The sequence below is a fragment of the Hemitrygon akajei genome, chromosome 8, assembly GCF_048418815.1.
Source record: "Hemitrygon akajei chromosome 8, sHemAka1.3, whole genome shotgun sequence".
Lineage (NCBI taxonomy): Eukaryota > Metazoa > Chordata > Chondrichthyes > Myliobatiformes > Dasyatidae > Hemitrygon > Hemitrygon akajei.
Window position 1 is genome coordinate 29,777,019 of NC_133131.1, and position 25,854 is coordinate 29,802,872.

Consider the following 25,854-nt stretch of genomic DNA (forward strand, 5'->3'; position numbering starts at 1 on the left):
CCACACTTATGTACATATATATCAGTGCTAACCCATTTAATATATTTGCATTTATAGTACTGTATTGCGTAGTTACTAATAAACACTATTAGTTTATAGCAATACCAGACTCTTATAGCAATTTCCATTTCTGTTGGTTCTTTAACCCGTCACAGGGTACGTGACACAGTGAATACAACACAATTGTGTAAACTGAATGTTCCATCCAGTTAATAGGTCAACAATACCCTTCCTCTCATTCCATGATCTACTGATGACGCAATATGATAACAAGCCAAGTTATTGGGTCTCCAGTACTGCTCTGGCTTCTCAGTGAGACCATGATTGGTGAGTATTCTTCCTTCATCTCTTTGCCTTTTCCCCCATATTGCTTAATTGATTGGGGTACTGAAATTGCATCAATCCCAAATTTAAAATTAGTTACTTGCATCTGGAAGAAAGCTCCTAATTCTTATCGCCCTCTGTATTTAGAAATCTTCCATCAGCACCTGACACTCAGCAATTGCTATGGTCCGTGACTGAAAGTAGCTCCTAGTCCCACACTCCACTTTGTATAAAATGTTCATAGACTCGTTCATTTCCCTTCATGGTTCCATGTAAAATTAACCATCTCTGCAAATCCCTTTAGAATAATGGCCTAGAGATTCTAATAGCTGCAGATGAGTACTGAGACGACAAGGTGGTAAGTGCTTTGAGTAAGAAGACACAGTCTGATTTTCAGTAGCACGAGGCTGTCGTCTGAGGATCATACACTGCTCTCAGGTGGGAGGCCGAAGTGAATGGCTGGTAGGAGGAAGGGAGCCAGTAAGAAGGACTAGGGTTTGGGAATGAAACCCCTCCACACTCATTAGAGATCTTCTAACCAATACCTTCCCAAAGGAATTGTCATCTTATTCTCGCTGATCTGATGATTGCAACCCAACTTTGACACCTCAATTCCATCCTTTGCCGCCGACCTTTCATCTCCTGCTCTGATCTCTTCCGAGTCTCTTCTCTCCGGTGATCTGCATGACCCTGATTTCATTTGTGTAGTCTCTAATAGTGGACTGGGCCTATTCCACAGCGTCAGTGGGTTAGGCTACTGTTCCCATTGAATCTTGCATCATCGACCTGAGGAAAAAATGCCTTTTCTTGACTCCCCACTCACTAGCGCTGCACTGTTCCAGGGCCATTCCATGTTAAAGCAGCTATTTTATACTCAACCTCCCACTTCAGCTGAACAGATCTCAGAGCACTGTTCAGGAAAGTCTACAAGCAAATCCCCCAACTGTCCCACTAATGCTGCCATCAGGAAGAAGGTACTGGAGACTTAGGTCCCACAACACCAGTTTTAGGAATAGTTATTACCCCTCAACCATCAGGCTCCTGAACCAGAGTGGGTAACTTCACTCAGCTCAACACTGAGCTGATTTCACAACCTATGGACTCACTTTCAAGTCTCTACAACATGTTTTCAATAGTATTTATATATTTGTTTGTTTTGATTATTTATTTATTTATTTATCTAGCTAATTAATTGATGTTTTCCTTTGTATTTGCACAGTTTGTCATCTTTTGCATATTGGTCGTTTGCCCGTCTCTCTCGTGTGCAGCTTTCATTGTATTTCTTTGTTCTTCTGTGAATGCCCACAAGAATATTTCATAGTGACAAGTACACACGTACTTCGATAGTAAATTTAGTTTGAACTTATTCCATAGCCAACGCTTGCAACAGATGTTTTCAAAACTATGTGAGAATTCTTGCTTTGTGCTCATTAGTGACCTAGGAAATATTTTAACATCATCTGAGAATGAAAGCTGCTATATAAATGCAGAAGGGCTTTTTCTGTTCTTCTTTGACCCATAATATCACTTCTTGGTCTCAGGTTTTCTTCGATTAACTTGTGAGGTTCTGTGGAATATTTTCCAATATTGAGGATGCAGGGTCACTGCAAGTTGTTCAGTAAACCATGTAAATAACTGATGCTATCGTAATTTCACAGTATCACAGGATAATTCTTATTTGCTATATTTTTTTAATTTAGAGATACAGTGCAGAACAGGCCCTTCCTGAACTCCAGGCCACAGCACCCAGCAACCCTTGATTTAACCCCAGCCTAATCACAGGACTATTTACATTGACCAATTAACCTACTAACCAGTACGTCCCTGGACTGTGGAAGGAAACCAGAGCCCTGGAGAAACTGGAGCCCACACATTCCACAGGAAGGTCATACAGACTCCTTAGAGAGCCCTGAACTCCGATGCCCCAAGCTGTAATGGCAGCATGCTAACTGCAACGTAACCATGGCGACCATACTCATAGAAACAGGCCCTTTGGCCCCAATGTTGACCATCAAGCACCCATTTACACTAATCCTACACTCATCCCATTTTTTCTCTTCACACTCCCATCAAACTCCGATAGGAACTTTTACTCTCAGCTATACAGTTGGGTCAGTTAATGGTGGGCAACTAACCTACCAACTCACATGTTTTTTAGGAAAGAGAGATGATTTTGCTCGGTCTCCCCGATTGTCACTGCTCTCTCCATGACACTGAGGTGATGAAGACAGCCCTAGCTGCTGTGCTCCATGCCCACTAATACAATGAACTGAAAAGTGAGGCTTTGGGCCTACTCCATGCTTCTCCGGGGTTCAGATCTGAGGCTTCTCTTTGGTTCAGAATGTTGTTGTCTACTTCAATTGCTTACATTTTCAGTGTTATTTTTTTCCTCTTGGGCATCGTGTATTGGTCTTTTATATTTTTTTCTTCAATTGGGTTCTTCCAGGTTTCTTGCTTTGTGGCTGCCTGTAAGCAAACAAATCTCAAGGTTGTACAACTTACACATTCCTTGATAACAAAAGTAGTTTAAAACACACACACACACACACACACACGCGCGCGCACGCACACACGCACGCACGCTCGCACACACACATGCACGCACATGCACACGCACGCGCACACACACACGCACACGCACGCGCACACGCACACGCACACGCGCACACACACGCACACGCACGCGCACATGCACACGCACACGCACACGCACACACGCACACGCACACGCACACACACACGCACGCATGCACGCACGCACGCTCGCACACACGCACACACACACACACACACACACACACACACACACACACACACACACGTACGTCACTGGAGCCTGAGGCAGCAGCTCCAGAGCTGCACTGTTGTGCTTTCCTCTTGCTCCGTGGTGATGGGGTTAGCAGGAAACAGATTAGCATGATGGCCAGAAGTACTGCCGACTGCAGTAGAAACAGGAGATGCAGGAAACCCTCAGTAAGTCTGATAACAGCTGTGGAATGCCAGAGTTAATGTTTCAGGTAGAATGTCCTTTCGCAAGACTGGAAAGAGAGTAAAAGGTAGTGTAGTGCGTAGTATTCCTGGAATTTACATCAATGCACTGTGCATGAACAGTAGGCACGGCTTTCCACTATACGTCATTACACGTGAGAATATTAAACCAACTCCAACTCCTGGCATTAAGTGTGGCCAGCTTTAGCGCCAGTCGGCTGTCCTGCGTGCAGCCCATGTTGCTACCGGCGCAGAGCTCAGTCAGCGCACACAGCACAAGAGCGCAAAGATACACATCCCACCTCTCCCCAAAGTTCCGGCAGTCTCCCGCATATTGATAGCGGCTCCCTAATGCCTGCAAATTATATTCAATATCCCAGACATTGATGAGGGAGAGGGAGAGGGAGAGGGAGAGGGAGAGGGAGAGGGGGAGAGAGAGAGAGAGAGAGAGAGAGAGAGAGAGAGAGAGAGAGAGAGAGAGAGAGAGAGAGAGAGAGAGAGAGAGAGAGAGAGAGAGAGAGAGAGAGAGAGAGAGAGAGAGAGAGAGAGAGAGAGAGAGAGAGAGAGAGAGAGAGTGATAGATGTAGCAAAAGAGTGACAGAGAGAGAATCCTGATTGGTCTCTCTTCGTGCTAAGTAGGCCTATCAGTTTTCTCTGTGGGCAGGCTTTACAGTCGACCTCTCTCTCTCTTTCATTGTCCATCAGTTCAGTTTAGTGTCCTGCAGCGCCATGGCAGAGTGTTCCAAAAAGTGAAAATATAAAACGTACTTCACCCCAGACTACACTAAAGTGTACCCCTGCCTAATAGGGGTCAAAAATAATGAGAGTGTTGCTCGCTGTACTGTTTGCAACAGTGACTTTTCTATTGCCCACAGTGGGTTAAAATGTTGAGGTGAGTTTAACAGGTGTCATTCGTTCATTAGCATAGCTAACGTTATTTAAACTAGCTGGCTGGCTGCTAAGGAGTTACTCTACAAGGAATATATATATATATATTCCGAACATCACCTGGAAGGGTTGTCTTAACTGTTGGGCGTTAACTGCACAGAGTGTCCGTGTCAGAATGTGTGTGTGTATATATAAATAGTTTTAATATGTGATCAAATAAATTGTTGAGTTCTTTCATAATCAATGTCCTGTGTACATACACCCTTGAAGGTCGACCCCGGGGGGGGGGATACGGGGGAGGGGCGGTGCTACCTCCCTGAAATGAGTTTTTGCAGGGTGGGATGTCTGCAAAGAGGTGCCGATTGGCAAGGGCACTTGCCCCGGCGGAGAGCGGGTAGAATCGAGTCAGTGCGTCCAGTCAGGACTACGAATCCCAGCAAGCTCTGTTGATGGTCGCTTGTTCCGCTTCCTGGCACTGCGACTTTCCAGGTTGAAATCGATCCAGCCGGAGCGGAGTGAGCTGCTATCGTACCTGGTACTAGTACTGTACTTGGCGAGAACCCGTCCGTCCAAAGATCGGCGAGGCTACTGAACCTTTCTGAGCGGTGTGTGATCTGTTTACTCCACAGGCAGGACGAGGATTCCTTCGGCTACCTTGAGGTCTACCTCCACCTCCCCGGACACCTTGAAGTTCTGCACGAGAAATGGCCACGCCAGAGGTGAAGTACTTTGCTAAACTGCTCAGTGTAAACAAAAACTTCAGCACGCGCAATAAGAATAATTCATGCTCTTTTGTTTTCTCCTCCCCCGCGCTCTGTCCCGGGACGGTACGGGCTGGTGGGGAGCTGTCCCGGCACGGCACAGGTGGGTGGGGTCCTGAAGAAGGGTCTCGGTCCCAAACGCCGACTGTTTAGATGCTGCCTGACCTGCTGAGTTCCTCCAGCGTTTTGTGTGCGTTATTCTGGGGACTGTGAACGGTGCAAGACAGGCTCCCCAGCGCAAACATCACCTGGAAGGGTTGTCTTAACTGCAAGTCTACCCATGGTGAACGCTCGTACTAATACCGTTTCTCTATTTTTATTCTTCGTCAAAGCTTGCATCATTGGCTTATGTCAGAATGGATCGCCTCCTGTGCCAAAGACGCGCTTACATTTTAAACTCTCTTGCTTTGTTCCGCGATAGTGTTTTTTTGACCCAGAGCAAAACAAATGCAAGTTGCACACAGGTTCCAGGATTGTGCTCTGTTTAAGTATTTTTGTTCCTGCCTCTCCCCGGCCGTTCAAGGATGTGAATGTTTCATACAATTACACCACGGAAGGGAATTGGGTAATGGGACATTCCAATATGTTGAAATGAGTGTTATTTTTTTTAAAGTTACCGAGAAGCTGCTGACTATTCTCAGACTGGGTGGTGAATACACCCTAGGAGCAGAGAGTTAACCACTTGGTCCCTTGACAATCTGCAGATGCTGGATTCCGAGCGCCACACACAAACCGCTGGAGGAAGTCAGCAGGCCAGGCAGCAGCTGTGGGGGGAAAAAGTACAGTCGACCTTTAGAGCTTGTTTAGTTGCACACCGAACACTGCAGTTGTGGAAACACACATAAAGCGCTGGAGGAACTCAGCGAGCCAGGCAGCGTCTATGGGGGGAAAAAAAGTACAGTACAGTTGACTTTTCCAGCCGGGGCCCTTCATCAGGACTGAGGGGAAAAAAGATGAGAAGTTAGAGGAAGGAAGTGGGGAGGGGGTGGAAGAAGTACAAGGTGGCAGGTGATAGGTGGAACCAGGAGGGGGAGGGGTGGAGTAAAGAGCTGGGAAGTTGATTGGCGAAAGAGATACAGGGCTGGAGAAGGGGGAGTCTGATAGGAGAGGGTGGAAGCCCATGGAAGAGAGGGAAGAGGGAGGAGTACTAGAACACGAACACACACACATACTCACTCACTCTTTCCAGCCAAGACCCTTTGGTCTTAAACTTCCTCTCTGCTTCCATGCTGTCAAGATCCACCGGGGTCTTGTAGTTTTTGGTCAAGTCACCTTTCGACTTCTTCTAAACTCCAACAAATACAAGCCTCACCGATCCACGCTTTAGCCAAGTGATGTTTGAATTTCTTCCAGGGCATGAACTAGGAGGACTGATGCTGTACGCAGCTTTGCAGATGTGGTCTTACCAATGCCCCATGTAACTGAATAAAGCCATTTATCCAACTATTACAGAATAATCAGTTATTTAATTAACTTATTTAGTGATACAGTTAAATACCTTCCTTATATGATAGGAGCGCTTATATGGGAGTGTAATATTGTAACATTAGAAATGATGATTTGAAATCATTAGAGAATGTTACTGAAAGTAATGAGTAAAGCCTAGACTCCTGATTCCCCGTTCTATATTTATGTACTTTTCTGTATGGTTCCAGTCCCATACATGTGAAGGAATGTTACTGCATAATACTAACTTTGCTTAATTCATGTGCAAGTTACGTATCTTCCACTGCAAAATATAGTTTTAGGCAAGAAAGAAGCAAAAGGTGTAACAGTGCCCAGTGACAGTCCAGTGGGCTGGTTGCAGGTTATTCTGTACCCCTTGTTTAAAATTTACCAGGGTGACAGAGGAATCGTGATCCCAATGTATCGTCTGCATTTACTCTGTAACGTGAATTGGAGAGCTGCACAACACGCACTTTGTGTAGATTCTGACTCCCCCCATAAGACACAATCGTGTAAACATGTTACCTTTTGATGCCTTGGGTTGTTCCAAAGTGGATCACGGCTAATAAAGTGTGTTTTTTTTTTAATAACTTAAAAAATGGCGATTCCAAATTATTTGACAGAGGTACTGAAAGTAATGGGAAAAGTGTAGACTTTCATTTCTAAAATAAGTGTAATAAGTTACTCATTTTAATCTGCCCCTTGTTGCAGTAATTAACTGGCATTCAGGCTTCAACTAAAGTGGTGGAAAAATCCATGACTTGGTTGGATTGGTCACTTAATTTGCTTATGTTTTGCAAGTGAATCGTAATAAAACATTTTGTATCTTTAGGGTACTAAACTATGGGGTGGAAGATTTGTAGGAAGCATTGATCCAATTATGGAGAAGTTTAATGCTTCTATTTCCTATGATCAACGAATGTGGGCTGCGGATATTCAAGGAAGCAAGGCTTATGCCAAGGCGTTGGAGAAGGCTGGGCTGCTCACAAAACCAGAACTGGATCAAATTCTAAGTGGAATGGACAAGGTAAAGGAGGTTTACCTACCTTCAGCTATATTCTGTATCCCAGTGACTGAACTAGTGCACAATAAAAAGGTCTAATGATTAAGCAATTCCATCATGGAGTTGGGTGGAATTTTGCTTTCTTCCAGCAATTCTTGGTTTAAATGGGTAGCAGAATCCTGGGACCCCACAGGTAGAAACCCTCCTTCGTTATCTGTCTGGGTTCTGTTTTAGCAATTCCCATTTCAAATAATATTTTACTTCCTGACATTATTCAGTGTGTAATACCTTGGTTTTAAAATGGGCAAACCATTGTCTGAGGGCTTAATCCTTGAGAAATGCCATGGGAGGTCAATGTAGTTCACAGCACAGTCTGTAGAAGGTAGGACAAACAGACATAGAATGTTACAGCACTGTGGAGGTCATCTGGCTCATAATGTTGTGCCAACCTTTTAACCAAGATCAACCTAACCCTTCCCTTCTACATAACCTTCCATTTTTCTATTATCTATGTGCCTATCTAAGAGTTCCTTGAATGCCCCTTGATGTATCTGCCTCTACCACCACCTCTGGTAGCATGTTCCACACCCCCACCACTCTGTATAAAACAAAACCTACCTCTGACATCCCCCTATACCTTCCTCCAATCACCTTAAAATTATGCCCCTGGTATTAGCCATTTCCCCCCCCCGGGGGGAGAAAAATCTCTGGCTAGCACTTTATCAATGCCTCATCCTCTTGCGTTGCTCTATCAGGTCACTTCTCATCCTCCTTTCCTCCAAGGAGAAACACTCTCGTTTGCTCAGCCTGTCTTCATAAGACTGCTCCCTGGTCCGGGCGGCAGACTGGTTCTGGTAAATGTTTAAAGGTTTAAACATTTTCTGTACTTCCATTACAGTTGTACAGCTTAAACCAAATGAGCTGTAAGTTTAATGTTGATTTTTCTTATGACCAGAGAATATGGACTATGGATTTCCAAGGAATGATGGTCTACAGTAAGGTCTTGGAGACTACACATTCTCAGACCAGGTCTGATGAAATACCCTGATATTCTATTTTACTGAGTTTGGGTCTCAAATCCAAAATGATTTTTGATCATTCTTTTATACATAGGCATCAACACTTGCATTTTTGTGCATGTTTGAGACGTCCTTATTGATACACAACTTCTGCACCAACTTTGGTTCTAATTCCAATCTTATTTGGTGAATCCCTTGTTCTATCTTTATCATTGATTAGAACATTTTATGAGTTTCGTTATGCTTACATCAAGACACAGGAGCAGGGATCCAATCACAGACCCAGTACTGTGCACACAGTGATAATAATTGAGTAACAAATCCTGAGGTGCAAACAAAGTTGGCATCAAAGTTCATGCAGAGATCAAAACATCCAGAGAAATCCGAAAACCAGAATCAGGAAACAGGCAGAGTCAATATTCAGACAGAGCACAGATACAAATGCTGAAAAGGCTCAGGAACACTCACTGGTACAATCTGGCAACAAACAGGTGGAAACAGGACTGAAATACACTGAGCAATAAACAGAGAGGCAGATGATAGGTGGAGCACAATGAGATACAGGTGGCAGCAATACAGGTAATAATGAGAAACAGATGAGAGATGGAGTACTCAGTAATACAGGGGCCGGAGTAGAGCAGGAGTGGGGACAGGAGCATGTGGCAATACGGGACCGCAGACTGACGGCTGGGGGAAAGCAGACAACAAGACAGAGTTCAACCGGAGGTACTGACAGCTTATCACTAACTGGTGCCATGAATCTTAATTAGTATTTATGTTAATTAATAATGTCAATTAGTTCATATTAATCAATTGACATTATTAGATGCGAGGAGGACTCTGCAGAGTGTCAAACCCCAAAAGGCTGCCAGGTTGAGTACCCAGGGTGTGTGCACACCAGCTCATTGACGTCATCACGGACATCTTCAACACTTCACTCATCCAGGCTACCATCACCACATGCTTCAGATCATCCCTGTACCAAAGAACTCTACACCTTCAGAACTAAATGACTATTGCCTGGTGGCACTGACGCCAATTGTCATGAAGTGCTTTGAGCAGCTGATGTTGGCACGTAATGAAAACTCCATTCCTGTCCAATGCGGGACACTCACCAATATGCTAACTGGCAGAACCACTGTACGACATCTGTCAGCAACCTGGCCCTGTCACACTTAGAAAACAAGGACGCTTATGTCAGAATGCTGCTTCTGGATTCAGCACTCTGGTCTCACAGACCTTAGTGAACAAACTCCTACTCCTCAGTGTGAACACAGCACTGTGCAGCTGGGGAAGATGTGCAAGCTCCTTACAGACAATGCCGGCACTCTTTTGTGTTTTTATTTTGCGCTGCATCGGATCCAGAGCAACAGTTATTTCATTCTCATTTACATTTGTGTACAGGAAATGACGTCAAACAATCCTGAGACTTGAATCTTAATGTTAATTAATAATTCACAGAAAGGTGTTAGCAAATAGCCATAGAATCATACCCCACAGGAATACCCCACTAAGCTTCTTTGGAAGAGCAAAACACTTAGTCCTTCCTGTTTTGTCCTGGACATTTTAATGTGTCCAAGTATATATTCAGTGCTCTTTGAAAGTTACCATTAAATCATCTTCCACCACTTACACAAGCAGCGTATCTCAGAGTTCTGCAATATACGGCTTTAAAAGGTTCTCCCTTCACTTATTCCAGTTACCTTAAATCTGTTTTCTCTGCTGATCATCTTTGTTATTGCAAACATTTTCTCATTTTGACTATTAACAACCTTCAAACGTCTGTCCGCCAGTACTGGATCCCCACTTAAGATCCAAGGAGAAAATCCCATCTTTTATGTTTAGAGGGGATGTTGGGGTTAAGTTTTTCCACACAGAGAGTGGTGGGTGTGTGGAATACACTGCTGGCGACAGTAGTAGAGGCGGATACAATGGGGTTTTGTAAGAGACTCTTGGATAGGTACATGGAGCTTAGGAAAATAGAGGGCTTTGCGGTAGGGAAATTCTAGGCAGTTTCTAGATAGATTAATGGTCAGCACAACATTGTGGGCCGAAGGGCCTGATTTCTATGTGCCTCGTTCTATGTTAAATTAGATACCACAGAACTGTTAAGTGCAGAATTTGTTTTCTTAAAAATAATAAGCACCATTATTACTGAAAGTCTCCCATTTTGACAAAGAGGAATGGGAATAATTTTGGTACAAATTGCACTTTATAATTTGTGCTTAAAACTTTTGATTTCAAACTATTTTCAGATTCATGAAGAATGGAGCAAAGGTGCTTTCCTTATTAAAGAAGGAGACGAGGACATTCATACTGCCCACGAGCGAAGACTGAAGGTAAGATGACCACAAAACTAATCTGTTCAAAGTTCAGTAATCCTTTTTTAAAAAAAAAGGATTCAATGAATTGATATTCACAGGACTATTTGGATATAATTTTGGGAGTGCAGCTAGAATTTACTTCTACTAATGTCCAGATTCTATCTGGTTCAACACCCACAGGCCACAGGAATCAGAAATCATTTTGGAGATGGTCAAACCAACCTACACAGCTCCAATTACAATCTCAGTATGGCAAAACCGTGATAGCTTTGCAGTGCAATGGACAAAATGGTAGAGAAACTCAAAACCACTTGGTTATCTAAGGATTTGTAAACAGTGCTGAACATAGAGCAGTAATCAGCGCACATACCTACTTCTGACCTTGTGAATGAAGGAGGATTATTGATGGAGCAGCTGAAGATAGTTGGGCCAAGGACACTGCCCTGAGGAACTCCTGTAGAGATTTTGAAGGAACTCTCCTAATGTCTTCAGGATCATGTGACCAAAACTGAGGATTTGTGATAACGAATCCAGAGTAATTCTCAAAACCCTTGGAGCCAGTCATGAAAAGTTAAAATAACCTTTGGCAAATGCGGATACTTGAATCAATGAGTTAAATTGTCACAGAAATGATGACTGTACTCAAAGGGAGATCTGGTAGCCATTTGGGAATCCTTCCACTTTAGATAACTTGCCTATGCCAGGTTACTTGTAACCATTGTGGATTTAATTCTGTATCTGGGAGGATTCCATGGAATTCCAAGCCAACATAAGAACTATGAATCCTGACTTGCTGAGCCTTTGCAAAATTTCCTGCCCTGAGTATCTGAGGAAATCCAGTTTTCCCAGTCTAATTACCAGGAACATTGGCCTCACCATTACATTGCTATCTATTGACTTGAACAAATGCCAACAAACTATTAAATATATTTCAATTCAATATATTAATAAGTTCATGTGTAAAATTAACTCTCTATTAGATCTTGTTGATTCAGCCTTCTTTTAACTGCTTGACCAACATCTGGGAGATTTATTTATTGAGATAACAGTGTGGAATTGGCCTTTTTGGCCCTTCGAGCCACGCCACTCAGCAATACCTCGATTTAACCCTAGCCTAATCATGGGACAACTTACAATGACCAATTAACCTACCAACCAATACCTTTTTGGTCTGTGGGAGGAAACTGGAGCACCTGGAGAAAACCCATGCGATTACGGGGAGAACATACAAACTCCTTACAGGTAGCAGCAGAAACTGAACCCGGGTCACCTGTACTGTAAAGTGTTGTGCTAACCACTACGCTACCATGACAGCCCAATAAGTGGTAAACTTGTAGCCAACATCCTGTAGATAATCTAATCTCTGACCATTATCCATTATGTAACTATAAAGTTATTGTCTGACTATCATCAGAAATGATGAGGGTTTTTAATATATTATTGAAATACAGTTTTTTATTTCAGGAACTGATCGGAGAACCAGCGGGCAAATTGCACACCGGTCGAAGCAGAAACGATCAGGCAAGTTCAACTCCTATGCTATACTGAGCAACTTCCAACTCGTAAGCTGGTTGTATTCTTGCCAATTACCTTCAGTATGTGTCATTTGATCAACTGGTGTGGTGTAGTCTCTTTGGTGTTGCTGCTTCTTCGAACAACAGTGATATGCCAGTATCTGACGCAACAGTGTATCAGAAATCACATGATGTACTTCTATGCTTTCATGCCCTGCAATGCCCACAGTATTTATTCAATCTAAACCTCACTAAGGAAAATAATCCCACTGTTTTTTTAAATCTATGGTCTGATTTTGTAGTAGAGCTGCACACTTTTGAAGACCCTTTTCCTAAAGGAATGTTGTGTAGAGCTTATTCCAGTGCTGATCCTGAGGCATAAACATGATTTATTCGAAACCTTGTCTTTCCATCCATATCCCAGGAGTTCTGAGATGATCTAAGGCACCTGAACTGAGCTAAGTTGATCTTACAAAGACCATGCTTCACGTTTGAAGACCATCTTGGTTTGTGTGGCTGACTTGTCTTCTACTAATTACTTAATTCACCAAATATTCATGGATTGAAGTGTACAAACTTGAGTTAATATTTTAAATTTCTCCGTGTACACATGCAAGCACTTTCTGACGTTTCTGACTTTTGTCGGTGAGTTCCCATGTCAGGCCGAGTTAACTATCTCTTGCTCACATGCCGAGGTACTTTTGGGAACAAAAGGACACTACGTTGCTGCAGCAGATCCCAATGTCCTCTAAAGACCAGCATTTGCTCACAATTGGTGTGTGTGGATTTCTGTACATCTGTGTATCAGAATCCTGCTTGATTTTGGGCAGTTTTGCAACTCTAAGCTGTAATTAACTGCATGCAATGAACCTTTTTTTTTTAGACGGTGACTGATTTGAGAATTTGGCTGCGAGATGAAATCTCTGCTCTGATGGGCCACCTGCACTTGCTGATTAAAACAATGGTGGAGAGGGCTGCTGTGTAAGTTCTTCACTCTGTCCAACACTGTTACAATCATTCAGAGACTCCATTAAATCATCTACAATGGGAGCTTATTTTATGCTGTGACATGTTAGACAGGATCTCTGCTGGGGTATTTCTTTACTCAGAGAGTGATAGCTGTGTGGAATGAGCTTCCTGTAGAAGTAGTAGAGGCCAGTTCAGTTGTGTCATTTAAGGTAAAATTGGATAGGTATATGGATAGGAAAGGAGTGGAGGGTTATGGGCTGAGTGCGGGTAGGTGGGACTAGGTGAGATTAAGAGTTCGGCACGGACTAGGAGGGCCGGAATGGCCTGTTTCCGTGCTGTGATTGTTATATGGTTATATGGTTCAGTATGGAAAATGTTAGTAATCCAAGTAAAATCTGGGATTTTCCTGCTGTTTTCTGCCTTTGCGTTGATTTTTCAGCAACATGCACAGAATGACATTGTACAGATCTGCTGTTATTAATTGCATATGTGCTTAGGATATGGACTTGCTCTCCTGTGCACTAATTAGAATCTGGTTCTACAAGTATAGACAGCCCTCCCTTTCCCCTCCGGCAGTTAGAGCGGAGATGCATTCCCTTTCCGATATGTCCATCCATGGCCTGTACTGACATGTTGAGGCCACACTTGGGTTGGAGGAACAACACCTTTATATTCCGTTTTGGCAGCCTCCAACCTGACGGCATGAACATCGATTTCCCAAACTTCCAGTGATGCCTTCCCCCTTCACCATTTCCCATCCCCTCGTCCCTCTCTCCTTGCCTGCCCATCACCTCCCTCTGGTGCTCCTCACCCCTCTTTTCCTTTCTTCCATGGCCTTCTGCCTCTTTCACCAATTAACTTCCCAGCCTCTTTGCTTCATCCCTCCACCTTCAAGTTTCACCTGTCCCCTGGCGTTTCTCCCTCCCCACCTTTCAAATCTGCTCCTCAGCTTTTTTTTCTCCGGTCCTGCTGAAGGGTTTCAGCCTGAAATATCAACTGTACTTTTTTTTTCCCCACGGATGCTGCCTGGCCTGCTGAGCTCCTCCAGTATTTAGTATGTGTCACTCTGATTTCTAGTGCCTGCAGATTTTCTCTTGTTTGTGAAGGAACTGGGAAAACATGGTCATGGAGTCAAAACAGCACAGACACAGACCCATCAGCTCAACTGGTCAATGCTAACCAAGACTCCCACCTAAGCTAGTCTCCTTTGCCGTGAAACCTTTCCTATCCATGTACTTGTCCAAGTATCTGCTGAATGTTGTTAAGGCCTTACACTTCCTCTGGCAACTCATTCCATATATTGAGCACCCTCATAGTGATAAACTTGTCCCTCAGGCTCCTGCTCAATCTTCCCTCTGATCTTAATCTCACGTCTCTTGTTCTTGATTTCCTAACGCTGGGGAAAAAGACTGTGCACATTCACCCTTATCTACTGTTCCCTCTAAGCTGTGTGGGTGCACAGCCGCACACTAACTGAAATGCTGCCAGGCACGCAGCCTTTGTTACCATGCAGCAGGAACTTTATAAATTATCAAAGTAATTTTGAAATCTGTGTTAATATAATTATGAAATACTCTGTGATTTACCCTGTAAATTATGTGTTTATGGATGTAATCCATACATTTTCTAAAGAGTAAATGTACCACAACTTTAAAACATTTTAGAGCTTCAACATATTTACATTATCGGTGTTTCAAGTCACAACACGGTTACAAATTGTAAGAATAAACACAGAATGGAAGTCAATAGCTGATTGTTAACAGCCTGCTGAACATCAACGTTGTCTACTCAAATCATTTTACTTTTACCATTGTGCCTAGTATTTGTTTTGACTGTCTAACGTCATTTATTAGAAACATAGAAAACATACAGTACAATACAGGCCCTTCAGCCCACAAAGCTGTTGTGAACATGTCCCTACCTTAGAACTACCTAGGCTTTACCCATAGCCCTCTATTTTTTTAAGCTCCGTGTAGCCATCCAGGAGTCTCTTAGAAGATCCTACGTTTCCGCCTCCACCACTGCCGCCGGCAGCCCATTCCACGCACTCACCACTCTCTGTGTAAAAAGAAAAAAAAACCTTAACCCTGACATCTTCCCTGTACCTACTTCCAAGCACCCTAAAACTATGCCCACTCATGCTAGCCATTTCAGCCCTGGGGGAAAAGCCTCTGCCTATCCACACCATCAATACCTCTCATTATCTTGTACACCTCTATCAAGTCACCTGGCAATTTGTGTTGTGAATTGCTGTTTGTGTTTGTTTGGTGTGCACATTACATAACAAAACTTTTAAAGTACCTCGCAGTTTCAGGCTGTGAAGTTTCCTGCTCAGAGCAATGGTTGTTCTACATAGCTGTTTTTTTTTTAAAAAGAGGGAAATTTGCCCCTATCTTTACCCCTCTTCGTTTTATACACCTCTGTAAGATCACCACTCATTCTCCTATGCTCCAATCAAAAAAAAGTCTCAACCTGCTCAACCTGTCTCTGGAACTCATGCCCCCGAGTCTGGGCAACATCCTCGTTAACCTCCTATGCATGCTTTCTGGTTTAATGGTTACGTTCCTATAGCAGGGTGACCAAAACCGAACACAATATTCCGAATGTGGCCTCACCAATGCCTTGTACAACTGCTACATAACACTCCAACCTCTAATATCAATGCTATGATTGATGAAGGCCAAAACCCTCTAAAGGTTTCACCCATGTCTTTCTGCAAATGTCTTTTAAATGTTGTGATTGTGATGGATAGAGATAGATTAAATGGATGTAAATTCTTCCTGTATGCTGGCTGATAGTATTCTCTGACACAACCCTGTGAGAAGAACTGCTGTCTTTTAAATCAGTGCTGGCAAATTCTTGATATCCTTTCCCTGGTGATAAAAAGACTGTATTAACCCTATGTATACCCCTCATACTTTTATACACCTCTATAAGGTCACCCCGCAAGTCTCCCACAATCCAAGTAATACAGTCCTAGACTGCCCAACCTCTCCCTTTGACTTAGGTCCTCAAGTCTTGGCAACGTTCTTGTAAACCTTCTTTGCATTCCTCCTTCATTTTCATACGGCAGCAAAAAAATACAGGAGAAGGTTTGGCTAAGATATGGGTCCACCTGACCCTCTGCACTGCCTCAGCACTGATCATTAATTTCAGGGGTGTTCTGTAACTTACTCAGATGACGGGCTGAATGGATTTCATGTCATAAGAAATTGGAGCAGGAGTGGGCCATCTGAGCCGTCAAGCCTGCTCCACCATTCAATAAGATCATGGCTGGTCTGGCCATGGACTCATCCCTCCTATCTGCTTTTTCTCCATAACCCTAATTCCCCTACTCTGCAGGCCTCTCAGCTTTATAATCAGCCATAGATTATAAAGTATGGCCTTGACCATGAATGTCCTTGGCAAATTTTTCTAGAGGGGTGCCTTCTTCTGGGCACTGCCTTTGCAAGACGGGTGATCCCAGTCAGAGGTTGTCATATAACCAGGAATTGTGATGTGCCCCAGCTGCTCATATGACCATCCACCACCTGCTTCCATGGCTTCCTCAGACCGTGATCGAGGGGGATAAGCAGGGGTTAGACATTTCCCGAGGGTGACCTGTAGGCTAGCAGAGGGAAGGGGTGCCTTACATCTCCTTTGGTAGAGATGTATCTCCACCCCACTTCCCTTAATTAAAAGTAGCTTTTTTAAAAAAAAAAACTAAGTCCACTTCCATGATTTTAAGTGTCTCTGGGAGCTGCATGGCCTCTGGATCAAATATCAAGATGTCTTGTGATCTACATCACTTTTGGACAACATGGTCAAATCATATTCTTTGTGAAAAGTATCATTAAATAAAATCTGTAACACAGATCTGTGACTCTTTTCCTGCATTACTAGAATACTTTCTGTTCCATGGTTGTAACTGTAAACCTGTTGTCTTCCAGAGAGATTGACATCCTATTTCCTGGTTATACTCACATGCAGAGGGCCCAACCAATCCGATGGAGTCACTGGCTGCTGAGGTGCTCCTGTTTTCATTCGTGTTAAATGGAGGTCACATGCTCTCTAATTTTTAGCAGGTTTTGTTTACTTGCAGAGATAAAGTCACAAAATTTACCACAGCTCTTTGCTTAATGGGCTTAGGCTTTTAAATATAATGTTGAAACGCTAACTTTTATCATGGGTTAATCAGAAGGTTTGCAGAGTAAGGTTTTGAAAGGTTTTAATTTACTGAAGGCAGTGATTTTTGAACCATAGTGTGCTAATTACTTTGATTTAAAAACTCTCATCCCTTTCCTTTATGGCCTTGCCTTCCCTTTCAAACATACTACAATGCTGGAAACCTACAGGAGTGTTGTTCACTTCCTGCTCCAGTCTCTGGTCCGTTTTCCTATTTCTGTTTTCAGAGGCATGAGACGCCCAGGCCCAAACCTCTGGAATTTGCTTCCTAAGCATCTCTGCAATTTTTTTTCAAACCTCCTTTATTTATTTAAGATGCTCCTTTGAAACTCTGATGTTGACCTTTCCCACCACCTTCTCTTAATATCTGTTTTACTTTTGCTGATGTTCCTGTGAAGTACATTAGGATACATTACTTCATTGAAAGCACTATTTAAACGTATGATTCTCTATGTCAAAATATTAATAAGTGAGAATTAGTGATAAAGAAACCCAGTTTTTAATTTCCAATTTGGAAACTCTTTTGTGAGAAAATGTGTCATTTTCAGAATTAAAGTAAAAGACTAGACCAGGAAAAAAATAGAGATAAGCTTAAAGCAAAATTGTGGGGTGAAATTTTATTTTGACTTGTTAACACATCAGAATGAAGAACTCTAAATTTATCACACAATTTGCAAGTAACTGCTTTTTATTGGGATTATTTTCATGTTGATTTAAATTCTGGTCAGATTAAGTTTTTAACTAAAAACTGCACCACAACTGCAAAGGATCGCCAAGATGCAAGGCATATATGTCAAACTCGAGGCCCGCGGGCCAAATCCGGCCCGCGGTGGAATTATCTTTGGCCCGCGAGATAATATCTAATTACTATTAAAGCTGGCCCCAGTAATTGAAGCGCCTATGGCGTATGATATGGCTAATGCTGAGTTTATTCAGGTACCAGGTTTTCAGGGTTTTTAGTGTTTATTCGGCAGTCTTGCTTGGCAGTCTTCTTCATAAGAAACGGAATTTGTAAAGTGAAACACTTTGTAGTTATAGCAGAGACTGAGACACATGAGAGCAGGCTGAAAAAATGGAGGCAACGAAAGCTGCATTCGCACGCGTCCGACTGATCCAGTCTGTGACCTAAAATGAGTTTGACACCCCTGATGCAAGGTGCAATAATAAAAGTGGCTGGAACTTATGCGTGGTGGCAAGCTGACTATTAGAAACTTTGGCATTGAGTAGAGAGAGAAATGAATTGAAGGTCTTTCATCAAATCTGGCAAAAACCAAAGAGAAGACAAAAGTTAGGTTACTTAGAAAGAGAAAGTGGTGGGAAGAACAAATAAAGAATTCTTGGGTAGGGTAAAAGGCAGGAGATAGTAAATGTTAGAAGTGATGATGTTGCAAATTTAAAGCTGGGTCCAGAGGAACAATAAATGGAAAGTTCAGATCATGATCTGAAGTATTTTAAAGCTAAATTTAAAAAGCTCTGCTGTACTAGGTGGGGGGAGGGGGGCGGGAGAGAGAGAGAGTGTGGTTCATTAGATATAAATTCTTCATTTGTTCTGGTTGACAGTAATCTCTGAAACAATCCTTCTAGAAATAGATGAAAAGACCATCACCTGTTACTGAAGTGCTGCAGAAAGACAGTAGTAAAAAAAGATGCATTGGCTTTAAAGTGCTGTGAAATACCCCAAAAAATGTTGAAAATGCTTCAGTGGAAATTCTTTAATTCAATGCCAATATATTGACAGTTGTACTAAAATTCAAATAGTTATGAAATGATTCTGATTAATCATTGTTGAAAACTTGCAAGGTTAACCTGCTGCTGAACTTTGTTCACTAGAAATGTTTTCTATATTTTGTAGCCATGCCATTGCCTTGTCTCGTGACGCTGAAAGACTGGATGAAGTTAGGAGAAGAACTAATGTTCTACCATTGGGAAGGTGCTTTATCTTTTTATCTCCAGGGACCTTTTAGAGTAGTAAAACATCTTAATCATTTTGTGGGAGAGGAGGATTGGGTTGATCTTAGAGAAGGTTAAAGGGTTAAGCACAACATCTGTGGGCTGCACTGTTCAATGTTCTAATCCACCTATAGTATGTCAATTCACTGATCATCGCAGAATAAATTTGTGCATCAGTACTTTAGGATCAATTAAGAACCGAAAACTATTGATTCATTAGAATTGCTATTTTAATTCCTAGTGGTGCCATTGCTGGAAATCCTTTTCAGATTGACAGAGAATTTCTTTGTACAGGTAAGGTTTAAAAGTTGCAAAAATAAATACTGAAAACTTCCTAATCATTTTCAATACAAACTGCTTGATTCGCTAACCAATTAATTGGGGTCTGTGGCCAATGTTAGCATCCATTTCGAGGGGACTGGAAGATAAGAGCAAGGATGTGATGCTGAGGCTTTATAAGGCATTGGTCAGACTGCACTTGAAGTATTGGGAGCAGTTTTCAAGTTCATCTGATTGTACATGTATACAACCAAATGAACCATTGTTCCTCTGGACCACAGTGCACCTACAAAAACATGTATATAAATCAAAATATTACCATAAATAAGTTAATGAATTATAATTCAAAATGCCTGTAGTGCCCAGCAAATAGTAAACAGCTCGTTGTTCTAGTGCTGGGACATTGTTCCTGGGAAGGTCTGCACTAGTCTCACAGTCTGGCAGTCCAGGCTTCCTGATGGTAGTGGGCCAAAGAGATTGGGAGATGGGTGGTAGGGATCCTCACCAATGCTTTGGGCCCTTCAGGATCAGTGTTGGCAAACGTTGCGTATACGGGGAAGGGAGACCCCGATGGACCCTTCAGCAGTTTGACCGTCCTCTGTAGGGTCTTGCGATCTGATGCCTCGCAGCTTCCGTACCACGCAGTGACGTAGCCAGACAGGACACTCTCGATGGGGCTCCTGTGGAAAGTTGTTAGAAAGGGGGCGGGCACCCTTGCATGCCTCAAGTTCTTCAGAAAGTGCGGGCGCTGCTGTGCCTTATTGACTCCTCAGGAGATGTTACATAGAAAACCTACAGCACAATACAGCCCCTTTGGCCCACAAAGCTGTGCCGAACATGTCCTCACCTGCAAAATTACCTAGGGTTTCTCAAAGCCCTCTATTTTTCTGAGCTCCATGTTCCTGTCCAGGAGTCTCTTAAAAGACACTATCATATCCACCTCCACCACCATCGCCAGCAGCCCATTCCACACACTCACCACTCTCTGCGTTTTAAAAAAAAAAAACACTTACCCCTGACATCTCCTCTGTACCTACTTACAAGCACCTTAAAACTGTACCCTCTCATGTTAGCCATTTCAGCCCTGGGAAAAAGTCTCTGACTAAACACATGATCAATGCCTCTCATCATCTTATACACCTCTGTCAGGTCACCTCTCATCCTCCGTCACTCCAAGGAAAAAAGGCCACGTTCACTCAACCTATTCTCATAAGGCGTACTCCCCAATCCAGGCAACATCCTTGTAAATCTCCTCTGCACCCTTTCTATGGCTTCCACATCTTTCCTGTAGTGAGGTGACCGGAACTGAGCACAGTACTCCAAGTGAGGTCTGACCAGGGTCCTATATAGCTGTAACATTACCTCTCGGCTCCTAAGCTCAATCCTATGGTTGATGAAGGCCAATGCACCGTATGCCTTCTTAACCACAGTCAACCTGCGCAGCAGAAATTGTGGGATCAGGTTGGATCATACATTGTGTGCACACCAAGGAACTTTGGGCTTTTCACTCTCTCCACGGCAGAGCCATTGATGTGCAATGGGGAGTGGTCAACCGGTGCCTTCCTGAAGTCCACTGTCATCTCTTTTGTCTTGTCCACGTTGAGACTCAGGTTGTTGTTCTCACTCCATTTGACAAGCCTCTCTGCCTCCTCTCTGTGTGCCAGCTCATTGTTGTTGACGAGGCCATAATGGCCATTGGTATCATCAGCAAACTTGATGATGTGGTTTGAGCTGAATCTAGCAGGTTGCTTGAGCACACAGGCCTCTTATCCAAGAAAGGATGTGTTGGCATTGGAGAGCATCCAGACGTCCATGAGAATTATCCTGGGAATGAAAGGATTTACGTAAAAGGAGTTCTATGCCTGTATTCACTGTAATTAGAAGAATGAGTAGGGCCTCATTGAAACCTATTGAATATTAAAAGGCCAGGCAAAGGTTATAGGGGGAAGGCAGAAAATGGTGTTGAGAAGAATAATAAATGATTAAATGGCAAAGCAGGCTCGATGGGCTGAATGGCCCACTCCTACATTCTTTGGTCTTGTAGTCTATTTTGCAACAGTCGAATTTGTTAGAATTTCTAAATTGTGGTCTGAATCTTGCTGAGAGTGATAGTACCACTTTAATAATAATTCAGATTTTAAATTCTGGCGGATTTAAAAACCATCAGCTGTAACTTGGTCACAGTGGCAGAAAAGAAAGAAATCTTACTGATTCTGTTTTGAAAGAAACCTAATTAATTTATATTAACCTCAGAACAAATCCTTCAATGTAACTTCCCTATAACTTGAAATTTCTTAAAATGGGGATTTTTTGAAAAATCTGTCAAGAAGCGATTTGTCTTACACTGACTGTTGAGTTGCTTGTTTGATTTTCAGAGCTGCAGTTTGATGCGATTAGTTTGAACAGCATGGATGCGACCAGTGAGAGAGACTTTGTTGGCAAGTACTATTTATTTCATAAAATAAACCACCTCTACAGCAAACGCAGGTTTTGCAATTGTAGTATTTGTTCAGTGTGAACCCACTTAACTTTAAAGTTCAGAAGTCTGGTCCCTCCAAATATCACTGTGACCTCCACCCTCCCTGATTTTCTGACCCCCCCTCCAGAGGTAGAAGGTTCACCAGCCTGCAATTCTGGTGCCAAAGGATGTTCTACTTTCAGACACAACTTAAAACTCTGGAATTTACTCTACACATTTTCCTGTCCTCTCTACTTCTTACTTTCTTAAGACTCTCCTTAAAACACACTTCATCAGTCTTACCATCTTTCTTTCAGTCTTTTATGCTAAGTAGTGAAACTACTTAGAACATTTGACTATTTTGAAGTTTCTTCATTACTGAAGTTGTATTAAAGTATTTCATTCTTCAATATGTACCTCTGTGTGGTGTACCTTTCAAGGACAAACCTAAATCAGCTGTTACTCTTAGTAATATCGCTTTGCTGCTGGATGTTACTAACAAGAATAGGATTGGATCAGAGGGGTTTTGCCTAAGATTGCAGATGATGGGGAAAAGCTTTGATTTTGGACCAAGTAATAGTCTGTATAGAAGGGGGACTGGGTACAATAAGGACCAAGCCATACTGTGACCACTTCCATACATTAGCTAGATTGCAATAACAAAGAAAGCATTCAGAGGCATATTCAAGGTGATGAATGGATATTAATGATTATATTTCAAAGATTCTACTGCAAAAATAAACATGAAGTGAATAGACTGCTTGAAGTATTAAATGGAATGTTTTTAGGGAGCATTCCAATAAACATTGCTAATTCAAGGAGCAAGCATGATATGTAAAGGTTGCGTCTGTTGTGACTGGCCAGAGAATGTGGCTTCTGTCTGAGAAAAGGATGGTAACATAAAATCAAGCAACATTATGAGGTTAGGTTTAAGAAAGATAAAGGAAGAAACAAGTTGAGGTTGGTTGTGAGGAGGGGAAGCAAAGTTCCTTGGAATCTCGTATGAGAAGGAAAGAAAGTGAGCACGTCTCAGGGGTAAGTTGGTAGAATGCAGACCAAAGATGAATCTTCAACCTAAACCACAGGGCAGTGATGGGTTCAAGTTAGCAAGCTTGAACAGATGATCATCCTTCAACCAAATTATCATCCTATAATTAAAATCCAGCAGAGTGTTTGAATGTGTGAACAGCCATTACATTCGTTCTTGCTCTTAACAAATATTTGTTTTCTTTAAAGCTGAGATTCTGTTCTGGTGCTCCTTGTGCCAGATACATCTTAGTAAGATGTCTGAGGATCTAATCATTTACAGCACAAAAGAATTTGGATTTATAACACTGTCCGATGCCTACAGGTATGTCAATAATCAGTGATTTAGCTATTCTTTCATTATGTAGCCACAAAGTCAGTATGTTATTTGTTCGGGTGAAATGTGTTTTGTCGTGAATTAACTGCGTACATTTTCTGAGTTTGATGGGAGGCGTAGTTTGCAACTGAAATCCGTGAACGGCGAGATTTAATGGTGGAAACCTGCATCTCAAACCACCTCCTGAAGCAGCAGCCCAAGAGCCAGAACTGAACAATGCTGTTGAATCGTTCAGGATAAAGAGTTTTCCATACGTTTTTGTTTCTAACCTGTGCGAATAAATATTGAGTTTCATTCATATGATCCCTGTGATTGCTGTGAGGTTTTCTGACTGTGTGCAGGAGTTCATGTGCCTGTGAGACAGTTTTCTTTCCACACGAGATGAAATGTCACTTTGCTCTAAAATGGTCGTAGAAGAGCACTGGGAGTTAACTTTCTGAAAATATATATATATCTCAGTAGCCCACGTCAGAATAGTTGGTAGATTGGCATGTTTGTGTTAGGATTGACAGAGGTTTGGAAATTGTAATTGAAACTGGGCCAATTGTTAATAACTAATCTGTGGTTGATAAGAGGAAAGGGCAGGTATGGGGAGTGAGATTACAATTCAATCACAACTTTACTGAATGACACAATAGGCTTGACACCAAAAGGCCTCTGTCTGTTCCAATGACTTTTGGTAAGGAAAACTTGAGTTCTCCTTCTTATACAGTCTGTTTGGATTGAAAGTGACTCATTTTCACTGTGGTCCCATGGAGTATGATTTGGCTGATGAGGCCAATGTTGAACTGGTGGAGCAAGGGATGCCTGGTGTAGGGAGAGGGGTGATAGGAAGGGGTTAGTTTGCGAGGTGGGAGTTTCCTGCACTCTCTGCATTTGCCTTCCTTGTGCTCCTAGCAACTGGACTTCCCAGATGCTCTTTCTCTGCTCTGGTTGATCACGTATCAGGGATCTTGCAAGTTGGGTACAATGTTTTATTTCGTTAAGCAAACATTGAGCATGTCTAGAATCCTTTCCTAGTAAATGTTTTTCTTGAGAGAGCTTGGAGTAGAATGCCTGTGTCGGGAACCTAGTTTCAACCAACCCTTCTGAGCTGGGAAAAATGTAACTGGAACCTGAGTACTGGGATATTGGACTGTGAATGTGGGCTTGGAGGATTCTGCTGTGCTAGCGTGGGTGGTATCTCTCCAGCACTTGGTCCATATGCAGGACAATAGACTTCATGGCCAGACTAGAGATTCTGCAGATGCTGGAAATCTTGAGCAACACACATAAAATACCAGAGGAAACTGGTAGGTCAGGCAGCATCTATGGGTTGAGGTTTTAGGCTGAAACCATTCATTAGGACCAGAAGTGAAGGTGGTAGAGGCCTGAATAAGAAGGTGGATGAAGAGGGAGACCAGTAAGAGGGGAGCCTTCGTGGCTGGATGGTAGGCTTTGAGCTTTTCATTGGTTTTAAACCCTTGGCCTTCAAACACTTCCCACCCCCCCCCCCCCCCCCACTCAGTCAGCCAAACCCTGGTTCACAGGAGGAATTGGTGAATTTCATCTTTCACACCTGGTTGGTTTTGCTGAGCGGCGTCTCCAAAAGCTGGAAAATGGTTGAGAGTCTCACCGTGGACTTTTATCATCAGAAGGGCTGTTCGGGAAGATGCCACTCTTGCAGATGTTTAGTTAATACACATGTTCCTGCCAGTCACTTCATTGAGCGTGTAGACCATGGGGTGGAATTCTGTTCATCCTTTAGACTGGCTGCTGTCCAGGGGAAGGACATGTTGTGCTGAGGACCTTGTGATTCTGCATAGATCGAGTGACTGGGTGAAAATCTAACAAGTGGAGTTTATGTGGGGAAGTGTCGGGCAATGCACTTGGGTAAGAGGAGTCGAAGACTGGATTATTATCCACATGAAAATGAGTGAAGTTCACTCATGAAGGTGCTTTGAGTCCATGAATCACAAAAACTTAGCAGGTGTGACGGGTAAGGAGGCGAACAATATTTTGGCTTTCACTGTGAAGGGGTTGGAGTTTAAGAATAGGGAGCTTTCGTATAGTTGTACAGGATGTTTGTTACTGAGCCCACACCTGGAATACTGCACAGGCTTTAGATCTTTTTTTAAAAAGGTCATGGGAACATTGGAAACTGTCCAAAGGAAATTTACCAGGCTGATTCCTGAGACGTGAGGGTGTCCTTTTAAAGGACACTGGACTGTGCCAATCTATATTCCTGGCAGCTTAGTAGTAAGAGGGGTGATCTTATTGAAGCATGTGAGACCCTAAAGGATTTTGACAGGGTAGATTTTTTTTTATTTTAGATTTCCTGTGTCTACAGTATATTTTTTTCAAAGGTACCTTTAATGCCAGAGAAATGTATATAATATACATACTGAAATGCTTTTTCTTCGCA

The 25,854-nt window shown here is 42.7% G+C and overlaps 1 protein-coding gene across 2 annotated transcripts in view; it reads left to right on the forward strand.

Annotated features, from left to right (window-relative positions):
- Positions 1-4,558: 4,558 nt before the first annotated feature.
- asl (argininosuccinate lyase) overlaps positions 4,559-25,854 on the forward strand; it is a 39,623-nt gene continuing 18,327 nt past the window's right edge. The window contains exons 1-11 of one of the 2 annotated variants that reach the window (XM_073053547.1): positions 4,559-4,735; positions 4,830-4,919; positions 7,240-7,434; positions 10,685-10,768; positions 12,218-12,274; positions 13,151-13,248; positions 17,166-17,243; positions 19,253-19,330; positions 19,592-19,644; positions 22,005-22,067; positions 23,324-23,438. In XM_073053547.1, the coding sequence (XP_072909648.1) occupies positions 4,905-4,919; positions 7,240-7,434; positions 10,685-10,768; positions 12,218-12,274; positions 13,151-13,248; positions 17,166-17,243; positions 19,253-19,330; positions 19,592-19,644; positions 22,005-22,067; positions 23,324-23,438 (836 nt within the window). In that variant the 5' untranslated portion in view covers positions 4,559-4,735; positions 4,830-4,904. Of the gene's footprint in view, positions 4,920-7,239; positions 7,435-10,684; positions 10,769-12,217; positions 12,275-13,150; positions 13,249-17,165; positions 17,244-19,252; positions 19,331-19,591; positions 19,645-22,004; positions 22,068-23,323; positions 23,439-25,854 lie in introns of both variants that reach the window. The other variant, XM_073053546.1, reaches the window with a different exon arrangement.